At 40.3% G+C, this 21,653-nt stretch overlaps 1 protein-coding gene across 2 annotated transcripts in view; it reads right to left on the bottom strand.

Annotated features, from left to right (window-relative positions):
- Positions 1-21,265, bottom strand: part of BCKDHB (branched chain keto acid dehydrogenase E1 subunit beta) — a 133,311-nt gene extending 112,046 nt beyond the window's left edge. Inside the window, exons 1-3 of one of the 2 annotated variants that reach the window (XM_074895955.1) lie at positions 21,081-21,265; positions 18,385-18,462; positions 15,797-15,865 (exon numbers count right to left, since the gene is read on the bottom strand). In XM_074895955.1, the coding sequence (XP_074752056.1) occupies positions 15,797-15,865; positions 18,385-18,462; positions 21,081-21,252 (319 nt within the window). In that variant the 5' untranslated portion in view covers positions 21,253-21,265. The remainder of the gene's footprint in view (positions 1-15,796; positions 15,866-18,384; positions 18,463-21,080) is intronic. The other variant, XM_074895954.1, reaches the window with a different exon arrangement.
- Positions 21,266-21,653: the final 388 nt, after the last annotated feature.

Raw genomic sequence — 21,653 nt, 5'->3', positions numbered from 1 at the left:
AAAAAAAAATAAATTATTATTCTCATCTCTCCATCCCAATAGCTCAGGAAGAAGACTGGATGCATGTTAAGCAAGTGAATAAATACACTAGAAGTGTTGCCTAATAAAGTAAATCCGAAAATATTAAAAACATTAAGGAAAAAGCAGTATTTGATTAAAAGCAATTTTTAAACACTTGCTTCATCCTCCCCTGATCTAGTTTTTTATTTAAATAAAAAAGATTGATCTTTGTGATTTTCAGAACAAAGAGTTGAATACCCCACAAATGTTCAGATTACCACCGACCCTGTGTACAAGGAGCAACAGCTTTAAGAGAGTCTTACAGTCATCTTCTCATCCTCCAAGAATAAAAAGTTTCATAGCAACCTAACAGAACATGTTTACAGGACATATGTAGTCGATTATTGTGCATTAATGTTTTGGCCTGCTTCATCCTTATTTGTTCCAAGACATCAGGAAAAAAGTATTTCAGATTTCAGTATCTGCAGTGAAACATGTTTCTATCTTAATTTAATTAACTTCAGAAATGAGATATTCAAACAATACAAAATCTCCTACAATGTTAACACATCACCCAAGGCGCCAACCCTGAGTAATTTCACATCACTCTGTAAGAGCCTACATAGGACAATTTGAGTGGTTTAAGGAGTATTGCTGGTGACTTAGCCAAAGAAGGGTGTTCTGTTTTGGTTTTAAGATACTTCTACATCACTTGTGTTAAAAAAGGCATCTTAAAAGATGTCAGTACTGAGCAGTATTAACAATATACACCTGCACAGCATTTTATTTGTCCCCATGATCTCATTAGCCTCCATTTGAGACATCTATTAGAAGTCAAAGTCCAACAAGCTAGATATATTCTGTCCTCAACTGCAGCAACCATGGATGCATGTGGAAAAACACTGAACTGGAAAGAAAAGGAAGTCCCAGCAGGTTAGCTTTTCTTTGCTACTCATTGGGGACATCATGTAGAAAATTCAAATGACTGATTTCAGATCAGTCCTGTCTTTAAAGACCTGTTTTAATCCTAGAATACCTAGGATTTTTCACAGATCTACATCTACATAAGACTATTAATTCTATTCCTTAACATAATTATCACAGTCTATCCAGCATTCAGACTTTCTTGATCCCACAATTCCTTTTAAGCCCTGTTTTACAATTGGTGACACTTGTGATCTTCCATTTCTCTGATATCATGTGAGATACATCACAGCAAGTAGTTTGGTAAATTCATACTCAGCTCTTTTATAGCTCCTGGTTGAACGCAAAACAGTTCTAATAATTTCTTGTTAATTTTAATTAATTTGTTCTACCATTTCTCCTATTGATACACCAGTAACAGTTCTCCGGCTTTAAAAAAAAGGGTGTGCAAAGACCATAGTTCCTCTATAGCGAATATCAGTAAAAAGACATTAGGCTTTACATTTGAATATGTAAATTTCAAGTCTACTTGTCCAAAGCAGGGCTTCAGTTTCACAGAGATGGTTTACCTTTCAATCATCAATGATCGCACATTAACATGCCATACCATTTAAAAAAGCTGCTTTTTCCAGAGCTGTGTATGTTAAAACAGATCATTTCACCTACCTAACAGATGGAAGGTAATTATGTGAAATTAAAAGGATTCAATATGCAACAGCTTATAAATCTTATGATTAATTTTACCTGCTAAAGTAACAAATTTTACACAATTCTTTACTCCTCTCCTGTTCTTCCCCAATTCTGTATTCTACAAGAGTTGCACAGACTGAGCCAAGAACATTGGTCTGTGCCCAGACATTCACAGCAGGTTTCAAGGATTCAGCCATACCTCCAGCACAGCTCAATCAACTGCATGGCTGAGCAGACAGGTCTCAGCCCCCATTTAAGTCAATGTAGTCTCTAGTCAAGTGCTATGAGTTGGGACTGTTATAGGAAAAACACATATACTCCCTCTCCTGCCAAAAATCACTGTGTATACACAGCCTACAATTTCAAAAATAATTTTAACATTTAGTTACTTTTAATTAATTAAAACTTGAATTAATTTTTCATTACCAACTAATTCCATGGGAGATTGCCATTACTTTTTCCTTAAATATTCCAAAAAGTCACATTATGGCATAAGATACATGGCAAAAAAAGGTACTTCAGAAATCTGTGAGGGCCAGAATAGAGATTTGCATTCACTAAACTAAATTAGCTGCTTCCTCTGCTGCTGCTGCAAAATCTGCTATCATGCTCTACTCTGCAACAAAGGACCCAACTTCTTACCCTAGACAGTTTTATAAAGGTCGAATGACAGATAGTTCTTTCTTACTTGGTTTCACTTGTTTACAGGAGTCTTAAGCTTCATTTTGAGGAAAAAGATTTCAGAAAAATGACTTGCACAAAAAAATGTACCCTTCTGAAGCACTAATCACCACCATATTGCTCAAAGAAAAGGACACCTGTTCTAACAGGTAACTGGTAACAACAGGAATTCCTCACAGGTTTATCATTTATTCCACTGACATAACCAACACTTCTGAAGAGTACTTCAAGTAAATTGGAAATTAAGAACAGCTGAAGGGTAAGATTTCCTTTTAAGTCTCCCCCAATTACTAATTCCAAGGCATTCATACATTTGAACAGACATGAATATTTGAACTAGCAGTTCTAGCTCAAAGTGTTCTCAACACGTCATTATTTTACTCAAGATGGTGCATTTTTCTTCCAAGAACTCCACAGATCCAAAATGCACTTTCACCTCCTCTCCTCCAAGATTCCCTTAGGAAAAAAGCATGTTTATTGCATTTTCATTTAAAGACCCCAAACAATATCAGTCAGGAGAACTGCTGAAGTACAAAGAAAATATTACCACAGACAGGGAGCAACCTCAATCATCCACAAATTCTTATAATTTTCACAGTTACTGAATTGCAGGTTTGGAAGGAAAGGAAACTTGCTTTCTAATAAAACTTAGTAAATTCTTAAAGTTTTTCACAGCATGAACCTAACATTACGCATTTACTCAACTGTCAGGTTTATAGCCCTCTGGATGAGGGAGGACCCAGAAAAATTTATTTATAAACAGCTCTGCCTTACTCAAGAAAATAGGGAAAACTTGATTTTTGGCCTTCTCCCCCACTTCAGATTTCCTGACATCTGTGACAAAATAGCACCCCACCAAAAGCTAAAAAATAAACCAGAAATATTAAAAATATATCATCTAATTATCTCCCTTTCTCAGGGAAGAAGTGGGACCGGTAGGGGTCAGAGGAGGTTAATGCAAAGCTTTGGCATAACTTCGAATGCCAGTAAAATTGCATGTCATTTAATCCTTCCATGATACAAAAGCAGCCATGCAGTAGTGTAAGCAGGGGAAAGATCAGATTCTTTCCAAGTACACAGTGATATGTGAAAGAATGACACAAAAAGCAAAACTGATTATATAAGAGGAAAAAAACCTCACTATGGCAGTAGTCAAAGGCTAGAATAAGCTGCCCAGAGAGGTTGTATAAGCTCCTTCCTTGGACATATCCAAAACTCATCTGAACAAGACCACAAACAACCTAAACTGGCTCTACACTGAGTACTGGTTTAGACCAGACAACCTTCAAGGTCTTTTCCTTCCAACCCTTATTCTACGATTCATTAACAGCCCCAAGCAGGGTCACATGCTGACTCCCCAAACTTTTTATGTCTCTACCTGTCCTGCTGATGGAAGAATTTCATGACATTGATAAACTAGTACTGATTCAGCTCCACACTGTTAGAAAAATATTCAATAAGCAGCTCACCTCAAAGTGGCAGATTTGCTCACAAGAATTTCTTTTTACTGATGACTGTGCAGGTAGCCCACTCCCCATTGAACTCCTTCTGGCTCATATACCCAGTTGTTTCAGCCTAAAGAAAAAAAGCATGATGCCTAACTGCACCAAGGCATTCAGTGTTCCTCCAGCTATGATTAATAACATTCCTTGTTCAACCACAAAAAATTTTGCTGTGTGAGAAGCACACTTGCAGAAAAGCATAGCTAACTATCAAGTTAGATGTACGAAGCTATACCAGATGACAGAATGCTCACTTGCAAAAATACACTCTAAAACTGACATCTACCAAACACTTACACATGGTCAGCTTTATTTAAGTGGCTTAGTCTGAAAATGCATGGAACTGACCTATCTGCAACATTACACAAGATCCAACAGGAAAATACACAACAGTTACCAAAGATAAGTATTAATTAACAACATGCTAATGAAAATTCTGCTGTAATAGGCTGGGTACACTATCTGGACGACAAACTAAGGAATAAGCAAACTTGTGTCAAATACAAGGCACTGGCTCTCATGTTGCTCAATATGAGTAGTGTAGAAATACTTTATAGTAAATTTGAAAGCTTACTGGATCTACCCTAAATTGTGAAGTGCTACTCTCAACACAGCAAGGATTTAGTGTTTCTAAAGAAGTACCCAGGAACAAAGTGCTGAATGACCAGTAACCTGCAGTAATGAAAAACATTTTATGAATCTCATTTGCAACCATGCCTGTTGCTTGATAATGTAAAGCATGTTGTAATGGGTTTGCATGGCAATGTTTTGGTCACAGAGGGGCTACAGAGGTGGTTTCTGTGAGAAGCTTGCAGAAGCTTCCCCTATGTCCAACAGAGCCAATGCCAGCCAGCTCCAAGATGGACCCACCACTGGCCAAGGCTGAGCCCAGCAGCAAAGGTGGTAGCACCTCTGGGATACTGTACTTAAGAAGAGGGGAAAAAAGCCTGAGCAATTGCAGCTGGAGAAAGGAGTGAGAACATGTGAGAAAAACAACTCTGAAGACACCAAGGTCACTGAAGAAGGAGGGGAGGAGATGCTCCAAGCTCCAGAGCAGAGATTCTCCTGCAGCCCCTGGTGGAGACCACGGTGAGGCAGGCTGTGCCCCTGTACCCATGGAGGTCCACAGTAGAGCAAAGATCCACCTGCAGCCCGTGGAGGACCCCACGCTGGAGCATGTGGGTGCACCCAAAGGAGGTTGTGACTCCATGAGAAGCCTTCACTGGAGCAGGCTCCTGGCAGAACTTGTGGAAAAGAGGAGCCCACGCTGGAGTGGGTTTGCTGACAAGACCTGTGACCCCGCAGGGGATTTACACTGGACCAGGCTGCTCCTGAAGGACTGCACCCTGTGGGAGGGACCCACACTGGAGCAGTTTGGGAAGAGCTGCAGCCTGTGGGAAGGACTCATGTTGGAGAAGTTCACAGAGGACTGTCTCCCATGGGAGGGACTCCACACTGGAGCAGAAGAGTGTGAGGAGTCCTCCCCCTGAAAAGCAGCAGAGACACGTGATGAACTGACTGCAACCCCCATTCCCTGTCTCCCTGTGCTGCTGGCAGGGAAGAGGTAGAGAAAATCAGGACTAAAGTTAAGCCTGGGAAGAAGAGAGGGATCAGGGGAAGGTGTTTTAAGATTTAGTTTTTATTTTTCACGATCGTACTCTGATTTGATTAGTAATAAGTTAAACTAATTTCCCCAAGTCAAGTCTGTTTTGCCTGTGACAGTAACCGTGAGTGATCTGTCCCTGTCCTTATCTCAACCCATGAGCTTTTCATATATTTTCTCTCCCCTCTGCAGTTGAGGAGGGGAAGTGAGAGAGCTGCTTTGGTGGACACCTAACATCCAGCAAGGGTCAACCCACCACACATGTGCATTAGAAAAATCAATAAATTGATCTATACTTGGTGCTTCCACCTAAGTGTGAAAACTCCTTGCCAGGTCTTGAGGATTTAATGTTTGTACAAATTAAAAGGAGACCTTTTATAATAAATGACTAGCATGTTATGTCAGCCCAGTCACTGCAAAATGGCTCTGAACTGAGTTAAATTAAGATTAACCTGCTCCTCAAAGTGCTTCTGCTGCAAAGCTGCTCAGATAATTGGCTGGACATGGATGGTAGTCTTGAGCTTTTGGACCCTTCTAGGCTTCTAGCAAATTACTTCCAAGAAAACTGAGTGGTTTACTCCCTGTAATAAACTCTGCAATACCTTCTTAAACTGCAGAAGTGATAATTACCACACTCTTCTCACCAATCTCAGAGACTGAAAAAACAGCAGATTTACTAAATTAGTCCCACTTGACAAGTACAAATGATACTGATCACAGAACTAACCAAGAAAACTGAGAATCACTAAATTCCACCTAAAAAGTAGTAAAGGCATAGACTGACATCTAAAACACGGTACATGAACTGTGCTTGCAGACCTGGTATTAATACAGACTGCAAATACTAGTCATGCTCATCGATTCCATCTTGTGTCTTTAATACATTAAGTTTCATCTTCCTTGACACTGCATTACTAAAATATTACTTTTAAATGTTTCACTGCAAGTATTTTCTGAAGTGGAAAATTCCATTTTTATTAAGTTCAGCAGCACATACTTTTTTGCCCAGCAATGTATCTTGAAATACCTTAAAAATGTGTTAGAACAGCTTTCTCAAGCTTTGTACTGAGTATCAAGTTCTATATTAAAAAGTATATCCCTTAGCTTTCCCTCAAACAGGTTTACAACATATAAAAAGAAACATAATAAATATTATTGTCCCAAACAAACAAAATACTGTTATCACACCAGGCACACTATCAGAACAATTAAAAAAACGGAAACAAAACTAAAATAAAGTCTATTTAGCTCTGACACAAAATGATTTATATCAATATCCCACAGATTCAAACAGTATAAAAGGACATAATACACTGTATCAAGTTCTCAAATAATTTTTCTTTTCTTCTAACTGTAAATCTTAAGAAAAGAATTGGCTATTTAAGATGAAAATGAACAAAATGTACTATTGTGTAATGAGTCTGGAACACGTTCTCCAGATGTTACTGTTCAAAGACATTTATATAAATCAGAAAAAAAATCCAGATCTTGCCAAACTGCTCTGGAAGAACCAGGCAAGCAAGCTGCAGAATTCTCCACTTAAATCCATCTACAAAGAAACAATGATAACCAAACTCCAGACTACTTGGGTTTTACTCAATCTATATTCAACAACTAGTCATTTTTAACTCCGAATAAAATGTTCCACCCCAACTTTAAGTCCACCATGTCAAAAAAATCTGAACTACTTCATTCTACCATGTGCAATATGTTAGGAAGGACCAGCAACTACATAAAAGAGGAAACACAGTGCTTCTCAAAGCAGCTTGCAGTCTGCTTCTGAAGTATTGACCTAACATTTTCTATCTGCTTATACAATAAAGCCCTAACACTTATGCTACTTTAGGCTGAGCTTTTCTCCTCCCTATAATAGCATATTGCTATGTTCTTAAAGAATGCAAGAGATCCCATGATTGATAAAAAAACTCACAGAAAAACCCCAGCATGCCTCCCCACCTGTTGAAGTAATACCCAGCCACTAGTAGCTTCTGGAAGACAGAACACACTACCTTAATACACTGCCCCAACCAGCCTATCCAAATTGTAGTGTTGTACTGCTTGCCCTTGCACTGTAACACTTGGCAACATGAGAACAGACCCAAAACATCCACTGACAGATCTCTGGCTCTCTTACCAGTAACACGCTGTGAAGTCTCCACAATAAACAATTTACTGAAATCACTAACAAAAAATATTTAAAATATAAATATTTTAAAGTATTTTATGGATTTTGGAGGCTAATTAGAATTTTTTTTTAAAACACACTATATCTACCTCAATCAGCTCAGCTTCAAAAGTTTCTCGCGTTATCTCATGCTACTAAAAGCTGTCAGGACTTTAAGCAATCTTTGTAAGCATATCCAATCATTGGCCAAGAAACTTCACCATAACAACCTGGGGACAACCTTATCTTCTCATCATTTCACTTAAACACAGAACTTGCCTTCAGGAGTTTTCTACAGCTCAAGCTCATAAAATAATATTGTGTTCAAGTAAATACTTTTTTTCAAAGAATGACTGCCACAGTTTTAGAAAGGATGGTGTCCCTCAGGCATGGCTAGATACAGCCATCTCCTGGCCAAGTAAACAAAAACTCCTGAATTATTTTACTGGACCATAAACAAATGATTCATTTACTGAGAATGAAATGTTCCCTGAAAACTCACACAGGTGTTTACACCTTAGACACAAGGTCTACAGAATAACAACCAGGGATTACAGTGGATTAGACACTGGAAATAAACACTGACGCTGCAAAACAAACTAGTATTATCATAAGATCTATCAACAGAAAGCTGCAAGCAACCAGGTTTTACTCTGTAAGACCCAGAGTAATGTATCCATTTGGATGGCCCATATCCTTCAGTTGCAGGAACCAGAGTTCAGAGAAAACTGATCAGTAAGAAAAAGTTTCAAACCGTAAAAATAATCCTGCTTTGGGACCATGTGTGTAGGGAAGCCAGGGAATCTCCATCACTGAAGGCTAAGAACAGCCTTTGCCAGCTGATCCGTCACAAAACATACCCTGTGTTTCAGAGATCTAATTCAGTAAGGCAGGCAGAAAGTACAAGAAAACAAATATGGAAGTGATAAATAAAATCATTTTTAAAGCATCCAGCTGATTGCTAATGTGGCTAGGTCATCCTGACATAAGGATGTTATTTTCTTGCTATAACTGTGGTTTCATATGCAGTTCAGTCCCTTGCTTTTTGATGTTTTGAAATTTTCCACAGTGGAAATCTTTGATTCAACTCCCCCCACCCTCACAGGATTCGATACAAGTGTTATTTCTTCTCTAGATTTTCCTTTTCTTCTGTGATTTTTCAATTTGCAAGAAAATACCCTGGACTGATTGAACAGACACTAATTACTGTTTACAATCTGCTCTCTATCCATTTCACACTTCTTTATTAAATATGGTTTGGAAGAAAAAAAATCCCTATCAACTTTACACTTCTAGCTGCATCAAAATAATAAAGATTAGGAAGGATTATTTATGAAACAAACCTGTAAAACTGAACAGAATAGGGCAAGAATTACATTTCAAGTTACATGTGTATACTTACTGCACACTTTCTACTCCAGAAGAGGAAATCTATTTTAGCTATGAAAAATGAATAATGAGAAAAAGTACTGAAGCTGCTTATTTCTCATTTATGACTGTCTGCATGTATGAATGTCTAGCCACATATGAAAACAGAATTGCCTGAAAGGAAATGATCTGAGATTGATTTTGGTTTATCCTACATATAGGAGTGATAGACAGCTGTTACTGAGTTTCATTTTATCAAGTGTCCACCCAGAAAAGAAGCAATTACTGGCTGCACAGCAATACAATAGAAAGGACATAGGGACTAAAGCATGCCACAAACTGACAGTCAATAGCACACTACTAATAAAGGCAAACATCACTCCAGAACATATTAGCAATGTTACACAGAAACCTTATGAAAAAAGCATCTTGTTCCAATTGACTTTGTGTAAGAGTACCATAAGCTGCTGTGAGCAGTACATCTCTCTAAGCACTGACAAACAAAAAGAGGAGGACAGCAATAACAGAGATTAAACAGAACAGCTAAAAGAAACCAGAACAGACAAAAATAAAAGCCATGCGTAAAAGATGCTTCAACCCCTCCTACTGGTGATGGGACATTAAACTGGAAACCTATCTTCCTCTGGTTCACTTTGCTATCACACAGAGGTTGCCAAAGAGTGACAAATGAATCACATGGGCAATAGAAATTCATTCCAAAACTTTTCCACAGAACAACTGCTGACAAAACCATATCTCCTGCATCTCCACAAAGGTCAGCCTTGGTATCTCAGTCAACTCTTTTGGGAGTAAGTTCAGAGCTCCTGAGGGACAGAACTGAGGCCAAGTCTCTTCTACCCTGGACAAGCATTCACTTCTGGTGGGAGACACCACAGTGGCATTCTCCAGGAACTGAGAGAATCTTGAAATAAAAATTCCCACTTGAAGTATTCACATTCTACCCAAATAGTTGCAAGTGAAATAAAATGGCATAATTCAATAATTCCCTGCTGAAAAGAAAAAAAACTAATTTACACTACTCTTTCCGTTCAAAAATTATTTCAAATAGCTCAGAAACTTAGAGGGTAATCCAATCAGGCATCCAAATATTAGGAACCTAACTTAAACAGTCCCCTAGACTCCCTTGGTGGCAAGTAGAAAGACATGCCATGAAAGAGATATGCAGGCTGCTGTGTGATAGGGGATTGAGTGCACCCTCAGGAACTTTGCAGACAACATCAAGTTGGGCAGGAGTGTTAATCTGTTTGAAGGTAGCAAGGGTCTACAGAGGGATCTGGACAGGCTGGATCAATGAGCCAAGGCCAATTGTATGAGGCTCAACGAGGCTCAGTGCCAGGTCCTGCACTTGGGTCACAACAACCCCATGCAACACTGCAGGCTTGGGGAAGAGTGGCTGGAAGACTGCCCGGTGGAAAAAGACCTGGATGTGCTGGTCAACAGCTGGCTGCATATGAGCCAGCAGTGTGCCCAGGTGACCAAGAAGGCCAACGGTATCGTGGCATGTAATCAGAAATAGCGTGGCCAGCAGGGACAGGGAAGGGATCTTACCCCTGTACTCGGCACTGGTGAGGCTGCACCTTGAATACAGTGTTCAGTTTTGGGCCCCTCACTACAAGAAAGACACTGAAGTACTGGAGCGTGTCCAAAGAAGAGCAATGAAACTAGTGCAGGGTCTAGAGCACAGGTCTTATGAGGAGCAGCTGAGGGAACTGGGGTTGTTTAGCCTGGAGAAAAGGAGGCTCAGGGAAGGCCTTATTGATCTCTACAACTACCTGAAAGGAGGTTGTAGTGAGGTGGGTGTTGGTCTCTTCTCCCAAGTAACATGTGACAGGAGAAGAGAAAATGGCCTTAAGTTGCACCAGGGGAGGTTTACATTAGATATTAAGAAAAATGTCTTCATCAAAAGGGTTGTCAAGCATTGGAACAGGCTGGCCAGGGAATTGGTGAACTCAGCATCCCTGGAGGTATTTAAAAGACATAGGTGTGGCACTTAGGGACATGGTTTAATGGTGGACCTGCCAATGTTAGGTTTCCAGTCTGACTCAACCTTAGAAGTCTTTTCCAACCTAAATGATTCTATGATTCTTTGTCAAAAATTCATCCAATCAAAAAGTAGGATTTTTTTCCTTACAAAGTCAACGAGCTTGACTTCTTTCACTTAGTAGCACAGGCCTCTAGCTGTGTTTATTATTACAACATTACTCTACACTCAGGCTTAAATGCCTTTCCTGGCAAAAAAAAGGTTTTAGATTTGATGACAGATTTATTCTAACTGCAAATTTCTTCTCTACCTCTCAGAGAGAGACTTCAGTAACAGTCTAGATAGCAACCAACATCTGTATAGTACTACAACTGAGTATTAATACACTAAATTCTCCCTACAATATTATTAGGTGATATTATAAAAGTGCTTGAAAAGGAACTATCAATTTGTATCAGAATAATTACTTACAGGCATAGACTGCCATCTAGTGATTTTGATCATCTACAGAAAAAAAAAAAAACAACAAAAAGCCAAAATAACTCCCTTCTTCCAGATGAGGAGAAAAAAACCACATTAATTCCTTTTTATTTTACATCAACATATAGAAAAAATCTCATATTGTATCACTTGTATCTCCTATTATTATGTTGATGGTAAATGCAGGAGGGGAATGAGGAAAGAGGCAGTAAGTCTATATAATCTTCCTTGTACAGGTATGATCCATGAGGTCGGCTGCTCATCGACTCTGTCTGGAATTCCTCCTTATTTTACACAGACTCTAGCCTTTGCATAAAACAAGCACTGCAACCAGAATTTATTTAATCTCTAAGACAATACTGATAGACAGCAACACCCCTCAAAATTTTGGATTTCTTCAATTATTGTGCTTTCAGTCTTTCCTGGTTCTCCTCAGCATTGTAACTATATTTTCAGTACATCCTCTAGTTCATCATCATTCCTTCTTCACCCATTTTCTGCAGGATTTCACTATTAGTGAAGAAAGAAGCCAAGCTACCTGTGTTACCTGTGTCATTTTATCTGCCTTACAAAGTTTAATTACCATTATGTGAGTAACTCCTAACTTCACCTTATCTTCACACTCCTCTTTCTGTCCACACTTGTATTTCACATATTGCCATCATTTATTTATGAGCAACTCACCAGTAACATAAAGAACTCTTTGTTTTTCCTGTCATGTCTTCTCTGTCCCCTTCTCTCTCAATCACTATCATCATCTTCAGTTCACTTCTCATCTGGACCTAAATCTCAGAACTGCAAGATAAATGGATCTTAGGAAGATCTTTCTATAATGAATCTGCAAGATAAACTTGTTTTAAGTAGGAAAACTGCAAAGAGCTTTCCCAATTTCTCCTTCTCTTCTAGCTAACACACTTCTCTAGCAAATACAATCTTTGCAATGCTCTGAACACATGTGAAGAGATAGTTTCCTACCTTTTTAATCTGATCTCACCAGCACTTTAAGTACCTACCCATTTTATTTTACAGTCACATGTAACAAGAGCACTACTTAGTTCTTCCTTCTCAATTCTACCTTCTTATTCACCATGAAGAGGTCAGTACCCTTTTTGATCAAACAGCAATACTAGCTTTCATTAGCCCTTGTTCAGTGTTCATTTAAGTACTTCCACAATTTCTCATGTTGCCTCTCATGCTTTAAGGAAGTTCAAGTATTCCCAAAGTCATGTCATATCTTCCTCAAAAATCTCATTTAAAAAAAATTTTTGTTGTTATAAAATAAATCAGATTCTAGCTAGGCTGCTGGTGTGCTGTGACTGTTGCTTATCATAGAGACTAACACAGTGTAAATAGTTCTTTGCACTCCATTAACAGTACCCATATCTCAAAAGTACTCCTGCACTCTGGGGCTATCACAGAGCCTTTGAACAGCACCCAAACTTTTGAATAGGCCATCAATAAAATGCTACTACAATTAAATAATGTCCTTCCTTCATTCTAATATTATATGACTTTCTTACATCAAAGAAAAAAAGTGACCCTCAAAGCAACACCCTAACAATATAAAGTTTGTTCTTTTTGTCTTTTGAACTGGAGATGTTCACTAAAAAATGAGAAGGTTGTTTATAGGGCCATCTGCTCCTGTTGCTTATTTCCCAAATGAAGTCTTCTGTAGCCCATGTTTCCAGCAACTGAATGCTGTTTCAGAGGCTTCCTTTTCACATGAAATCTAGTAAAGAGAGTTAACATATCACACCAGAGTTACAGAACTCTAACACAGCAGCACTAAATATCATTGCTAATAAAAGTCCTATCCAAACTATTTGAATATTAACATATAAACTAGAGAGTGAGAAAACATCCATATAATAATTAAAGCAGAGAAACGAGACAATGAAATACGGTTCTGCTTCTAAAACTTCTTAAAAGTACATTCTTCCTCTCTCCCTTTTTTGGTTCACTCCAAAAAAATAGACCTTGCTGATCTCCAAGCTGGCAGTAATGTATCTCCTCCAGATGAGAAAAATGAAATAGATTTAATTACTGGCTGCAAGTGGTCCCAGTCATCTTTGTGCCTTGAAGAAAGTAAGCTGCTGAAACTTAACATTTTAAAATTTCTTCTGTTTAATAGCCCAGTGGGGGAGACAGTGACTGCCAAATTAAAAGCTATCAGGTTACTGTATCCACAACCAGTTTCCAAGACCTGTAAAATGCTATGTACTACCTGGCGGGCCATACATGAAACATTCTTTCTTTAGCATTCCAGCAACAGTACTTCTCAGAACAAAATGGGTACTTAATGAAACCACCGCAAATGGACTACCAAAGAGAAACTTAAATGGAAGAACAGTGAAGGACTTTGAAAAGTCCTCTAGATTTGCCAACCAGGTATTACTAACTAGGTGGTTAAATTCTATCCATCAAGAACTGTGAACATGACACCTAAATCCTTGTGCAACAACATAGGATCTGAAAGAGTCTTCATCTTCCTCCTACCTTTCTTAAAAGTCACTGATACCCAGCCATAGGAGACTGTGCCCCAGAAATAGTGGAACTAATTTTCTTCCAAAATGAACACAAATAGGCATTAACTTAAATCACAGATAACACGAGAAAAGCTCCTGCAAATTTTAAAGAAATTGCCTATTTAAAACTTACTTAAATAATGTTTTCAACGAGAATTAAAGAGTTCCTGCAAGTGACTATTTATCCTCTTCCACAGAACTCACCTCAGCTGTCTGAGGTATGAGATGATTAAGCACCATCTTATTTTTCATATACTTTCACAAAGCTGTTTTTCCTATCTAGTGAAGTGTTGGGTCTGTGTGTGTGTGGTGGATTTTGGTAGTGTAGGAGGAGGGTACAGCAATGGCTCCTGTGAGAAGCTTCTCAAAGCTCCACTGGCTCCAAGTTGGACCTGCCTCTGGCCAAGGCCAAGACAATTAGGAACGGAGGCTGCACCTTTGTGATAACATATTTAAGAAGGGGAATCTGGAGAGGAGTTGCAAGAAGAACACCTATGCCGACACTGAGGTCAGTGGAAGAAAGGAGGAGGAGGAGGGAGGGAGGACATGTGCTGCAGCTTTCCTGTAGAGCATGAGACTCCCCTGCAGCCCGTGGTGAGAGGACAGGCTGTTCCATGGAGGTCACTGGTGGAGCAGATGCCCATGCCAACCCCACGCCAGAGCAGGTGGATGCACACAAAGAAGTCCAGGACTCTGAGGGAAGCCCCCGCTGTTGTAGTTCAGCACTGGGAGGATTGTAACATGTGGGAGGGACCCAGGCTGGAGCAGTTCATGAAAAGCTACAGAACATGGGAGGGAGACTGATGTCAGAGAAAGTCTGTGAAGGACTGTCTCCCATGGGAGGGACCCCACGCTGGAGCAGGGGAAGTGTGTGAGGAGTCCTCCTCCTGAGGAGGAAGGAGCAGCAGAGACAATGGGTGATGAACTGACCACAACCCCCATTCCTCGACCCCCTTTGCTGCTGGCGGGGAGGAAGTAGAGAAATGGGGGGCAAAGCTGAGCCTGGGAAGAAGAGAGGAGTGGGGGGAAGGCATTTTTAAGATGTGGTTTTATTTCTCACTGTACTACTCTGATTGGTAAATTAAGTGGTGGTGGCGTTCAAATTAAATTGATGCGTTTTTCTCTTCCCCTAAGTCTGTCTTTTGCCTGTGACCATAATGGGTGAATCATCCCTCCCTCTCCTCATCTTGATTCAGAGCCTTTTGTTTTATTTTGTCATCCCCATCCCTGAGGGGGAAGGAGTGAGTGAGCATCTTTAGCTGTCTGGTGCTCAGTTGCCCTCTGGGCTCAAACCAGGACAAGTGATAAATACTCTTTGAGACAAAGCTTGTACCATTTGTCTCAATGCCTTCACATGATTCTCCCAAACAAGTAAATCAATCACATTTTAGATGAAGCACAAGCATAGCTATAACACATCATTACTATATTGACTTTCTAAGCCATGCTAGAAAATACTATATTTAACCAAGAGTTTAAATCCATTTTAATGTAATTACTTTGCAGTACTTGACAGATAGTTCTAAAAAGTATCACCATGCATTGTTGCTAAGAGGCTTTAATTTGATTACAGTAATTAAATGGGGCCAACATCTGGTCCAATTGCAGTTTAAAAAAAAAAAATGAAGTTATACTGATAAAGTTAGCTGAAGAAATAGAAGACTCCTGAAATTATGTCAGCAAGTTTCAAAAGCTCTGAAAGATAAATACTAACACGTTCAAAACTTTTTCTATTTCCAAAGACAGAAAGGAAAACATACATTCATTTATAAAGCTTCTCTCCCACAAACCACAGAGGGGTACAAAAGAACAGAGATGCTAATAGGAAAATAATGTTAGATTTAGAAGTTAACTTACCATATTTGTCTCGCAAGCCAACTGTACACCTGAATACTCCTCCAAAGGCCACATCTTCACCAAATATTACTGAAAGATAAGAACAGTGGAGGAGGTTATTGTTACTCCAGTGCATCTTATTTTTAATGAACATTTCAAATGTTTTTATATGACACTAACATAAGTAGCACATAACATTTCATTTTACTTTACCTAGACTTAAGCATTTCTCATGCACAGCCTAACTGTAACAAGTAAAGAACCAAGGTTAATGCAACACAACTAAGTCTCAAAACAGAATTCATTAAACTAATTCAGCTATGCTTTCATTAAAATATCTATTTATTTTTCTGCAATATTCTATACCACAACATCTAAATCTAAATGAATAAAAGCAATTCCAAGAAAAAATTACATTTAATCACTAAAGAGTCACTGAAGTTGTGTTCTGCTTCAACTGATAACCGTTTGCATTCCTCATCCACAGATTTCAGTTTTCTTCAAAATACCAATGCAACATAAAATTTCAAACCTTCTCCAAACATACTTGCTAGATCCCTGAAGAGAGACTTCAGAGGAACCCTTCTACAGAAAGGATGGATATCTAATAACCAGGACAACTCTCAGTATTCAACACTATTATCCTTATAGTGTGGGTAATGTAGTCAATAAATTTTTATCATAAAAAGTAATTGCCTTCAAAATTTAGCTTCATATCAACTAATCTGCGGATCTTTTTGCTTTGATTTTATGGAATGTTGATTAAATTTTCTTAAAACAGTTTTGTTATTTAATTCACAGAAATAAGTATTTCTCTTTTTTTAGCATGGAAGAGATGTGCAGCAGTATCATCAATAGTAGCTAGCATGAACTGGGGTCCGTTCTGATAATTCCCACATTCCTAAATACTCTCCATATTCGGACACAAAATAATGAGTTAGCCTCCTCGCTTTTCAAATATTATTTTTATTTAAATAAAATACATTTCTGACTGAAAGCACTAAAAGGCATTATTCTGACAATCATATTAACAACACCACTTAAAGAAAAATAACTTGTACAATGATGTAAAAATCAAAACAGTCATGGAGTATATGATTGAAGTATGCCCCCAGATTATCTGTCTAATTAATTTTTAATATTAACTTGTTTGCCTTTTTTATGTACTTAAAATCTTTGGAAGGACTTTCCATTACCATATGGCTACTCACTTTTGAGCCAGATGGCATTAAAAAAATCCCATGTAATGCTGGTATCAGCAAACTTGCATGGGTTTACTCATTCTGTTCAGCCACTGAAAATATTTTCCCAGACAGATTCTAATTCTCATCATCACAAGTATGAGGATCTCCACTACTTAAACAACAGTTGCTCAATTCCCATACAACTAAAAACATATGAAGGACATGCTTTCTATTGCAAGTACTAATTAATTCAGTAAGTAGAGTGATACTAACATCTCCCATGCCTGGACTGTAGAACTCCAACATGGTCTTGCAAATGCTTTGCAAAGATCCAGCCCTGCAAAGCTGAGGAGCAAGACTGGAGCCTTAGAGCGACTAAAAGGCTGAAAATTACATATGAGTTTAGGTTCCTACTGGACTAACACTCTACTTATTTTTATATGGCTGATTCTACAGAAATAGTGCTAAAATCTGTTCTTGGCACTAATTTACCCTCCAAGTTCAATTTAATAAAGGTGACTATAACACAGCTGTAGATTGAGAGGGAACATATACACAGATAGCACTGGACAGACAACATAGAATTTGTCCTAACAGATCAGACGATTAGTCAGACTTTAAATTGAGCAGTAGTTCAAGCAGTGCCAAAAAGAGTTACTAACACACTAGAAGAAAAAAAAAAATAAAATTACACAAGATCACACAGCTTTTGCAGCCATATTCATGACATTAAGCATCTCTTTCAGATGTCTGGCCATCATCACACCTTTGTTACAACAGAAGCCACAGACCTCCTGTGATGTACAAGAATTAAAAGTGCAGTAAATATTAATAGTTTTGTGCAAAAGCACTTAGAATAACCCTTTTAAATCAAGCTGTGATGAATTACCTTCTTCAAAGTTACAGGTTATCTAGACTGAAAAAGTCTAGAAAATCTTACATTGCCTATGCACAATGATGAACAGTAATCAGTAAAGCTGGAAAGGAATTTTGGAAGGCAGGGAAGGAGAGAAAGGAGAATGAAGAGAGTGAGGAATACATAGTCTCTAAAAAAACCCACCTTTAAGCATAGAGAGTTGAAGGAATTAAAAACTAAGATTTACATTTTAAAAACTCGTGGTATTCAAGCTGCCCTTAAGTACAGTTGACATCAGTAATGCCAGAAGCATGTTAAGCAATGTGTCTTTCTGTCTCAACTTTCAAGCAAAATACACACAGCTAATACAGAAGACACAGCTGCATCCTAGATCACACCATTAATAATCTGTTAATACAACACATTTTTAAGTTTTGTTTGCGAACAAAGTGTGGAAATAACTTACTAGAAGACTTTAAAGGCCATGAGAAATGCATTTAATACTGTACACAAACAGGCAAAACAAAATGCAGTTATAACAAAGCAAAACACAGTATAGTAAAGTATACCTGCAGTGGGATCTTTGGCTAAAGCATTGTCCAAGGCACTTGTTATGGATTGGAAGAGATTCATCTTCTGGGTTTGCCCTGTGTGAAAGTGATTATTTAGCCACTTAATTTGGTTCAAAACACAAAGTACATTAGAAAATACTGCTGCAAAACATGAATACAAACTTAGTTAACAGTCATAAACAAGATCCCTGTTAGGGGTACCCAAGATTCGTCTGCTGAGTAAACTTAAATTATGGGATAGATGAGATTAAGTAGGGTATACTTTGCAGTCCCAAGAACTATAATTCTACTGTCCCTGCATGCAACCTTTTTTCAAAAACTATGCTCTTAACTAGAGCAAATGCTTTGCAATGCCTAGTCAAACACTAGGAACAATGACTAATACAACAGTTTTTCAAATGAAAAAAAACATAGTAAAGCATTATTGTTTTGAGGGTTGGGATCCTTTCTACTAAGATTCACCAGATCTCATTAAGCTTACTTCATCATTCTTTAACAGCTTTTTTTAAAAGCTCCAGTCTTTCCTGTTTACAGACACCTATTACTATTAGAAGTTTTCTAGACCACCAGCCTGCTCTCTGGACTGCAGTTAGAAAGTGTCAGAAGCATCAAATCCACACTCAGAAGGAGAAAACCTGATGCTGAACAGCTATACCTAAAATGCATACTTAAAAAAGCAAATGCACCAGACTGCTGTATTAAAATATTTTGCAGCACCAATGATTGAAAGAAAACCTTCAAAACCAAGAAGGGCTACTCAAGTGCCCCTCTTCATTCCAGCAGTGCAAGGAAAAATAAACAGGCCTAAAAGCAAAGACGGAACAAAACTGTAGTCCAGTCCCCACTACTGTGACCAAATCAGATCCTCCAAGTAAATAAAATAGTGCCTTATCAGAAACTAAATGAATAAGAAATTGCCTGGCTGACATTTGGTAGCTCTTTAACGGGCAAAACCTCTAAATCATGACTAAGAGCCACAGGTCAGGAGAACACTACCTACTAGCACATACAGCATGTAAAAACAAAAAAAACCTGCATGGTTAGGTGAAGATCCGAGACAAACATGCGAACAGATGTTAGAAATCAGAAAGAAGAACGACATTCTGTTTCCAGTAGCTACAGTATCCCTCAACAACCATCCAGGCTCCCTCCTAAACTGTTAATCAACCTTAGCATTTTTTGTTAAAGACTCATGTCATGCCACACCAGAACTGAGTAGCTGCATTCCTACATGCTCCTGTGCTTGGTAGCTTCACTTGTTACCCTTTACATGGCCCTTTAAGAGGAGGAAACTGTAAAAAAAAAAATTATGGGAACTGTTCAAATTATACATAAGCTACAAACAATGAACATTTATAAATTCAAGTGAAGGAATGCTGGGGAACAGCAGTTGTTTCTCTTTCCCAAGTCATCCACATTAGTATTTACGTTATCTTTTCCACAAGAAACAATCCTTCCAATATTTGATATAAATAAATACCTATTATTTAATCAACTGTCAGAAACTCCTCACACTGACTGTTCTGACCTGCTACTTTTGCTTATAATAAAGGCCTCTGTATCAGCCCTTGAAGGAAAGGAAAAACTAACTGTGCCCTTCAGATTTGAACTGTGGAGTTGAATAAGCATTATCTTACCAGGATTGGTATTGGCATAACCTTATTTTACTTTCACTATTTTTCACAGAATTTCAAAGTATGTTTTAAATCAAAGTAGTTTTCCATTAATAAATTTCAACAAAAACTGGACTGCCCCACTACAGCTTCTTTGCCATCATCTCAGGCAGGGACTGCCAGCACACAGGCTTTACTCTGCACCACCCAATGAGCAAAAGAAATGGCTTGGAGTTTTCTTGGACTTAATGACCAAACTGGAACACCAAGGTATCCAACAAGGTAACAGCCTTCTAGAAGACAGTGCGGTTCATGTGAGAAAACAACTATTCTGAAGCTGGCAGGCTTCTTCCAGGAGAACTCGGCACTGGTCATTTGCAGGGATACATCTCAGAAATACAAGTCAAAACATCAACCTTCATCCTGAGCTGTTCGTTTCTGACCAGTCTGTTTACTCTCATGGATTGCCTCAAACCTTTCACTAGGCAGCGGTCTTTATTAATCACAGTTTTATTACAACATTCATGACTTAAGCATACAATAAAAAAGATAGGGATGGATGTAAGTCATCCAGTTACTGCTAGCTTTTCCCCTGAAACAGGAGTGGGACAAGGGGAAAGGCTTGCAGGCCCGAGCTGATGAGGCGAAGGCCTAGTGCAACTGCAGCAGGGCAGCTGCACTGGCTGCCCAAACACACTTCACCCCCCGAAGCACCACCGCCCCCTCCGGCGGCCCACGGGGGCCACCTAACCCACAGCCCCTATTAACTTTTCGCTGAAAACCCACAAGTGGAAACGCCGCGAACACAGCGGGGGAAGCACACCGAGGCGGGGCCCACCGCCACCCGCGGCCCCGCTCCCAGCGCTGGCGGCCGCCGCCCCGCCAGGGAAGACTCGCTCCCGCGGCCACCGGCGCCTCGCCGGACAGGGGGCCGAGGGGACGGAGGCGAGAGGAGCCCACTCTTCTTCCTCCCTCCCCCTCCGCCCCACCCCGGCCGGGGGCCTCCCCCGAGAAGGCGGCGGCGGGAGGGCGGACCCGGCAGCAGAGCGAGGGGTGAGCCCGGCCCAACCCCGCTCTCACCGTACGCGCTGGGCGCCGGGTCCGGCTGGAAAGCGAAGTGCGCCGCGGACCGGCGTGGCGCGGCCGACAGCGGGGTCAGGCGGCTCCAGAGCCCGGCGCGGCGGCGCGCCGCCACGGCCGCCCCGGAGCCGAGCGCCCCGCGTACCGCCAGCCGCCCCCCCGCCGCCGCCATCGCCGCCGTCAGGGGCCGCCGCGGCCGCCGCGCGTTCTAAAGAGGCGGGGTCCTGGGCGGGCTCCGTGAGTGGCCAGCAGCGGGTGCGGGACGGACCAATCAGAAGCCGCCCTGCGGTGGGTGGAGGGGAGGGAGGGCGGGGCGAGAAAGGGTTTGGTGCGCGTGCGCTGGGGGGCGAGGGCTGGTGCTCGGCACGCGGGGCGGCGGGAAGCGGGGGGTGCGGCGCGCGCTGAGGGCGGGAGCGGGCGGTGCGCACGCGCGTGGTACCGGTCGGGGCGGGCGAGCGGCCCTTCCGCCGGGGCGGGGCGCATCGGGCGGGGCTGCGGGTCCTTTCCGCCGCTCGTCCGTGTTGCTGATACCAGCGTGCCTGGTACCGGGCGCATCGGGGAGTGACGAACTGG

Source organism: Athene noctua, chromosome 1, assembly GCF_965140245.1.
Source record: "Athene noctua chromosome 1, bAthNoc1.hap1.1, whole genome shotgun sequence".
In the NCBI taxonomy this organism is placed as follows: domain Eukaryota; kingdom Metazoa; phylum Chordata; class Aves; order Strigiformes; family Strigidae; genus Athene; species Athene noctua.
Note: the sequence above shows the minus strand (reverse complement) of the source record. Positions and strands in the feature narration are given on the sequence as shown.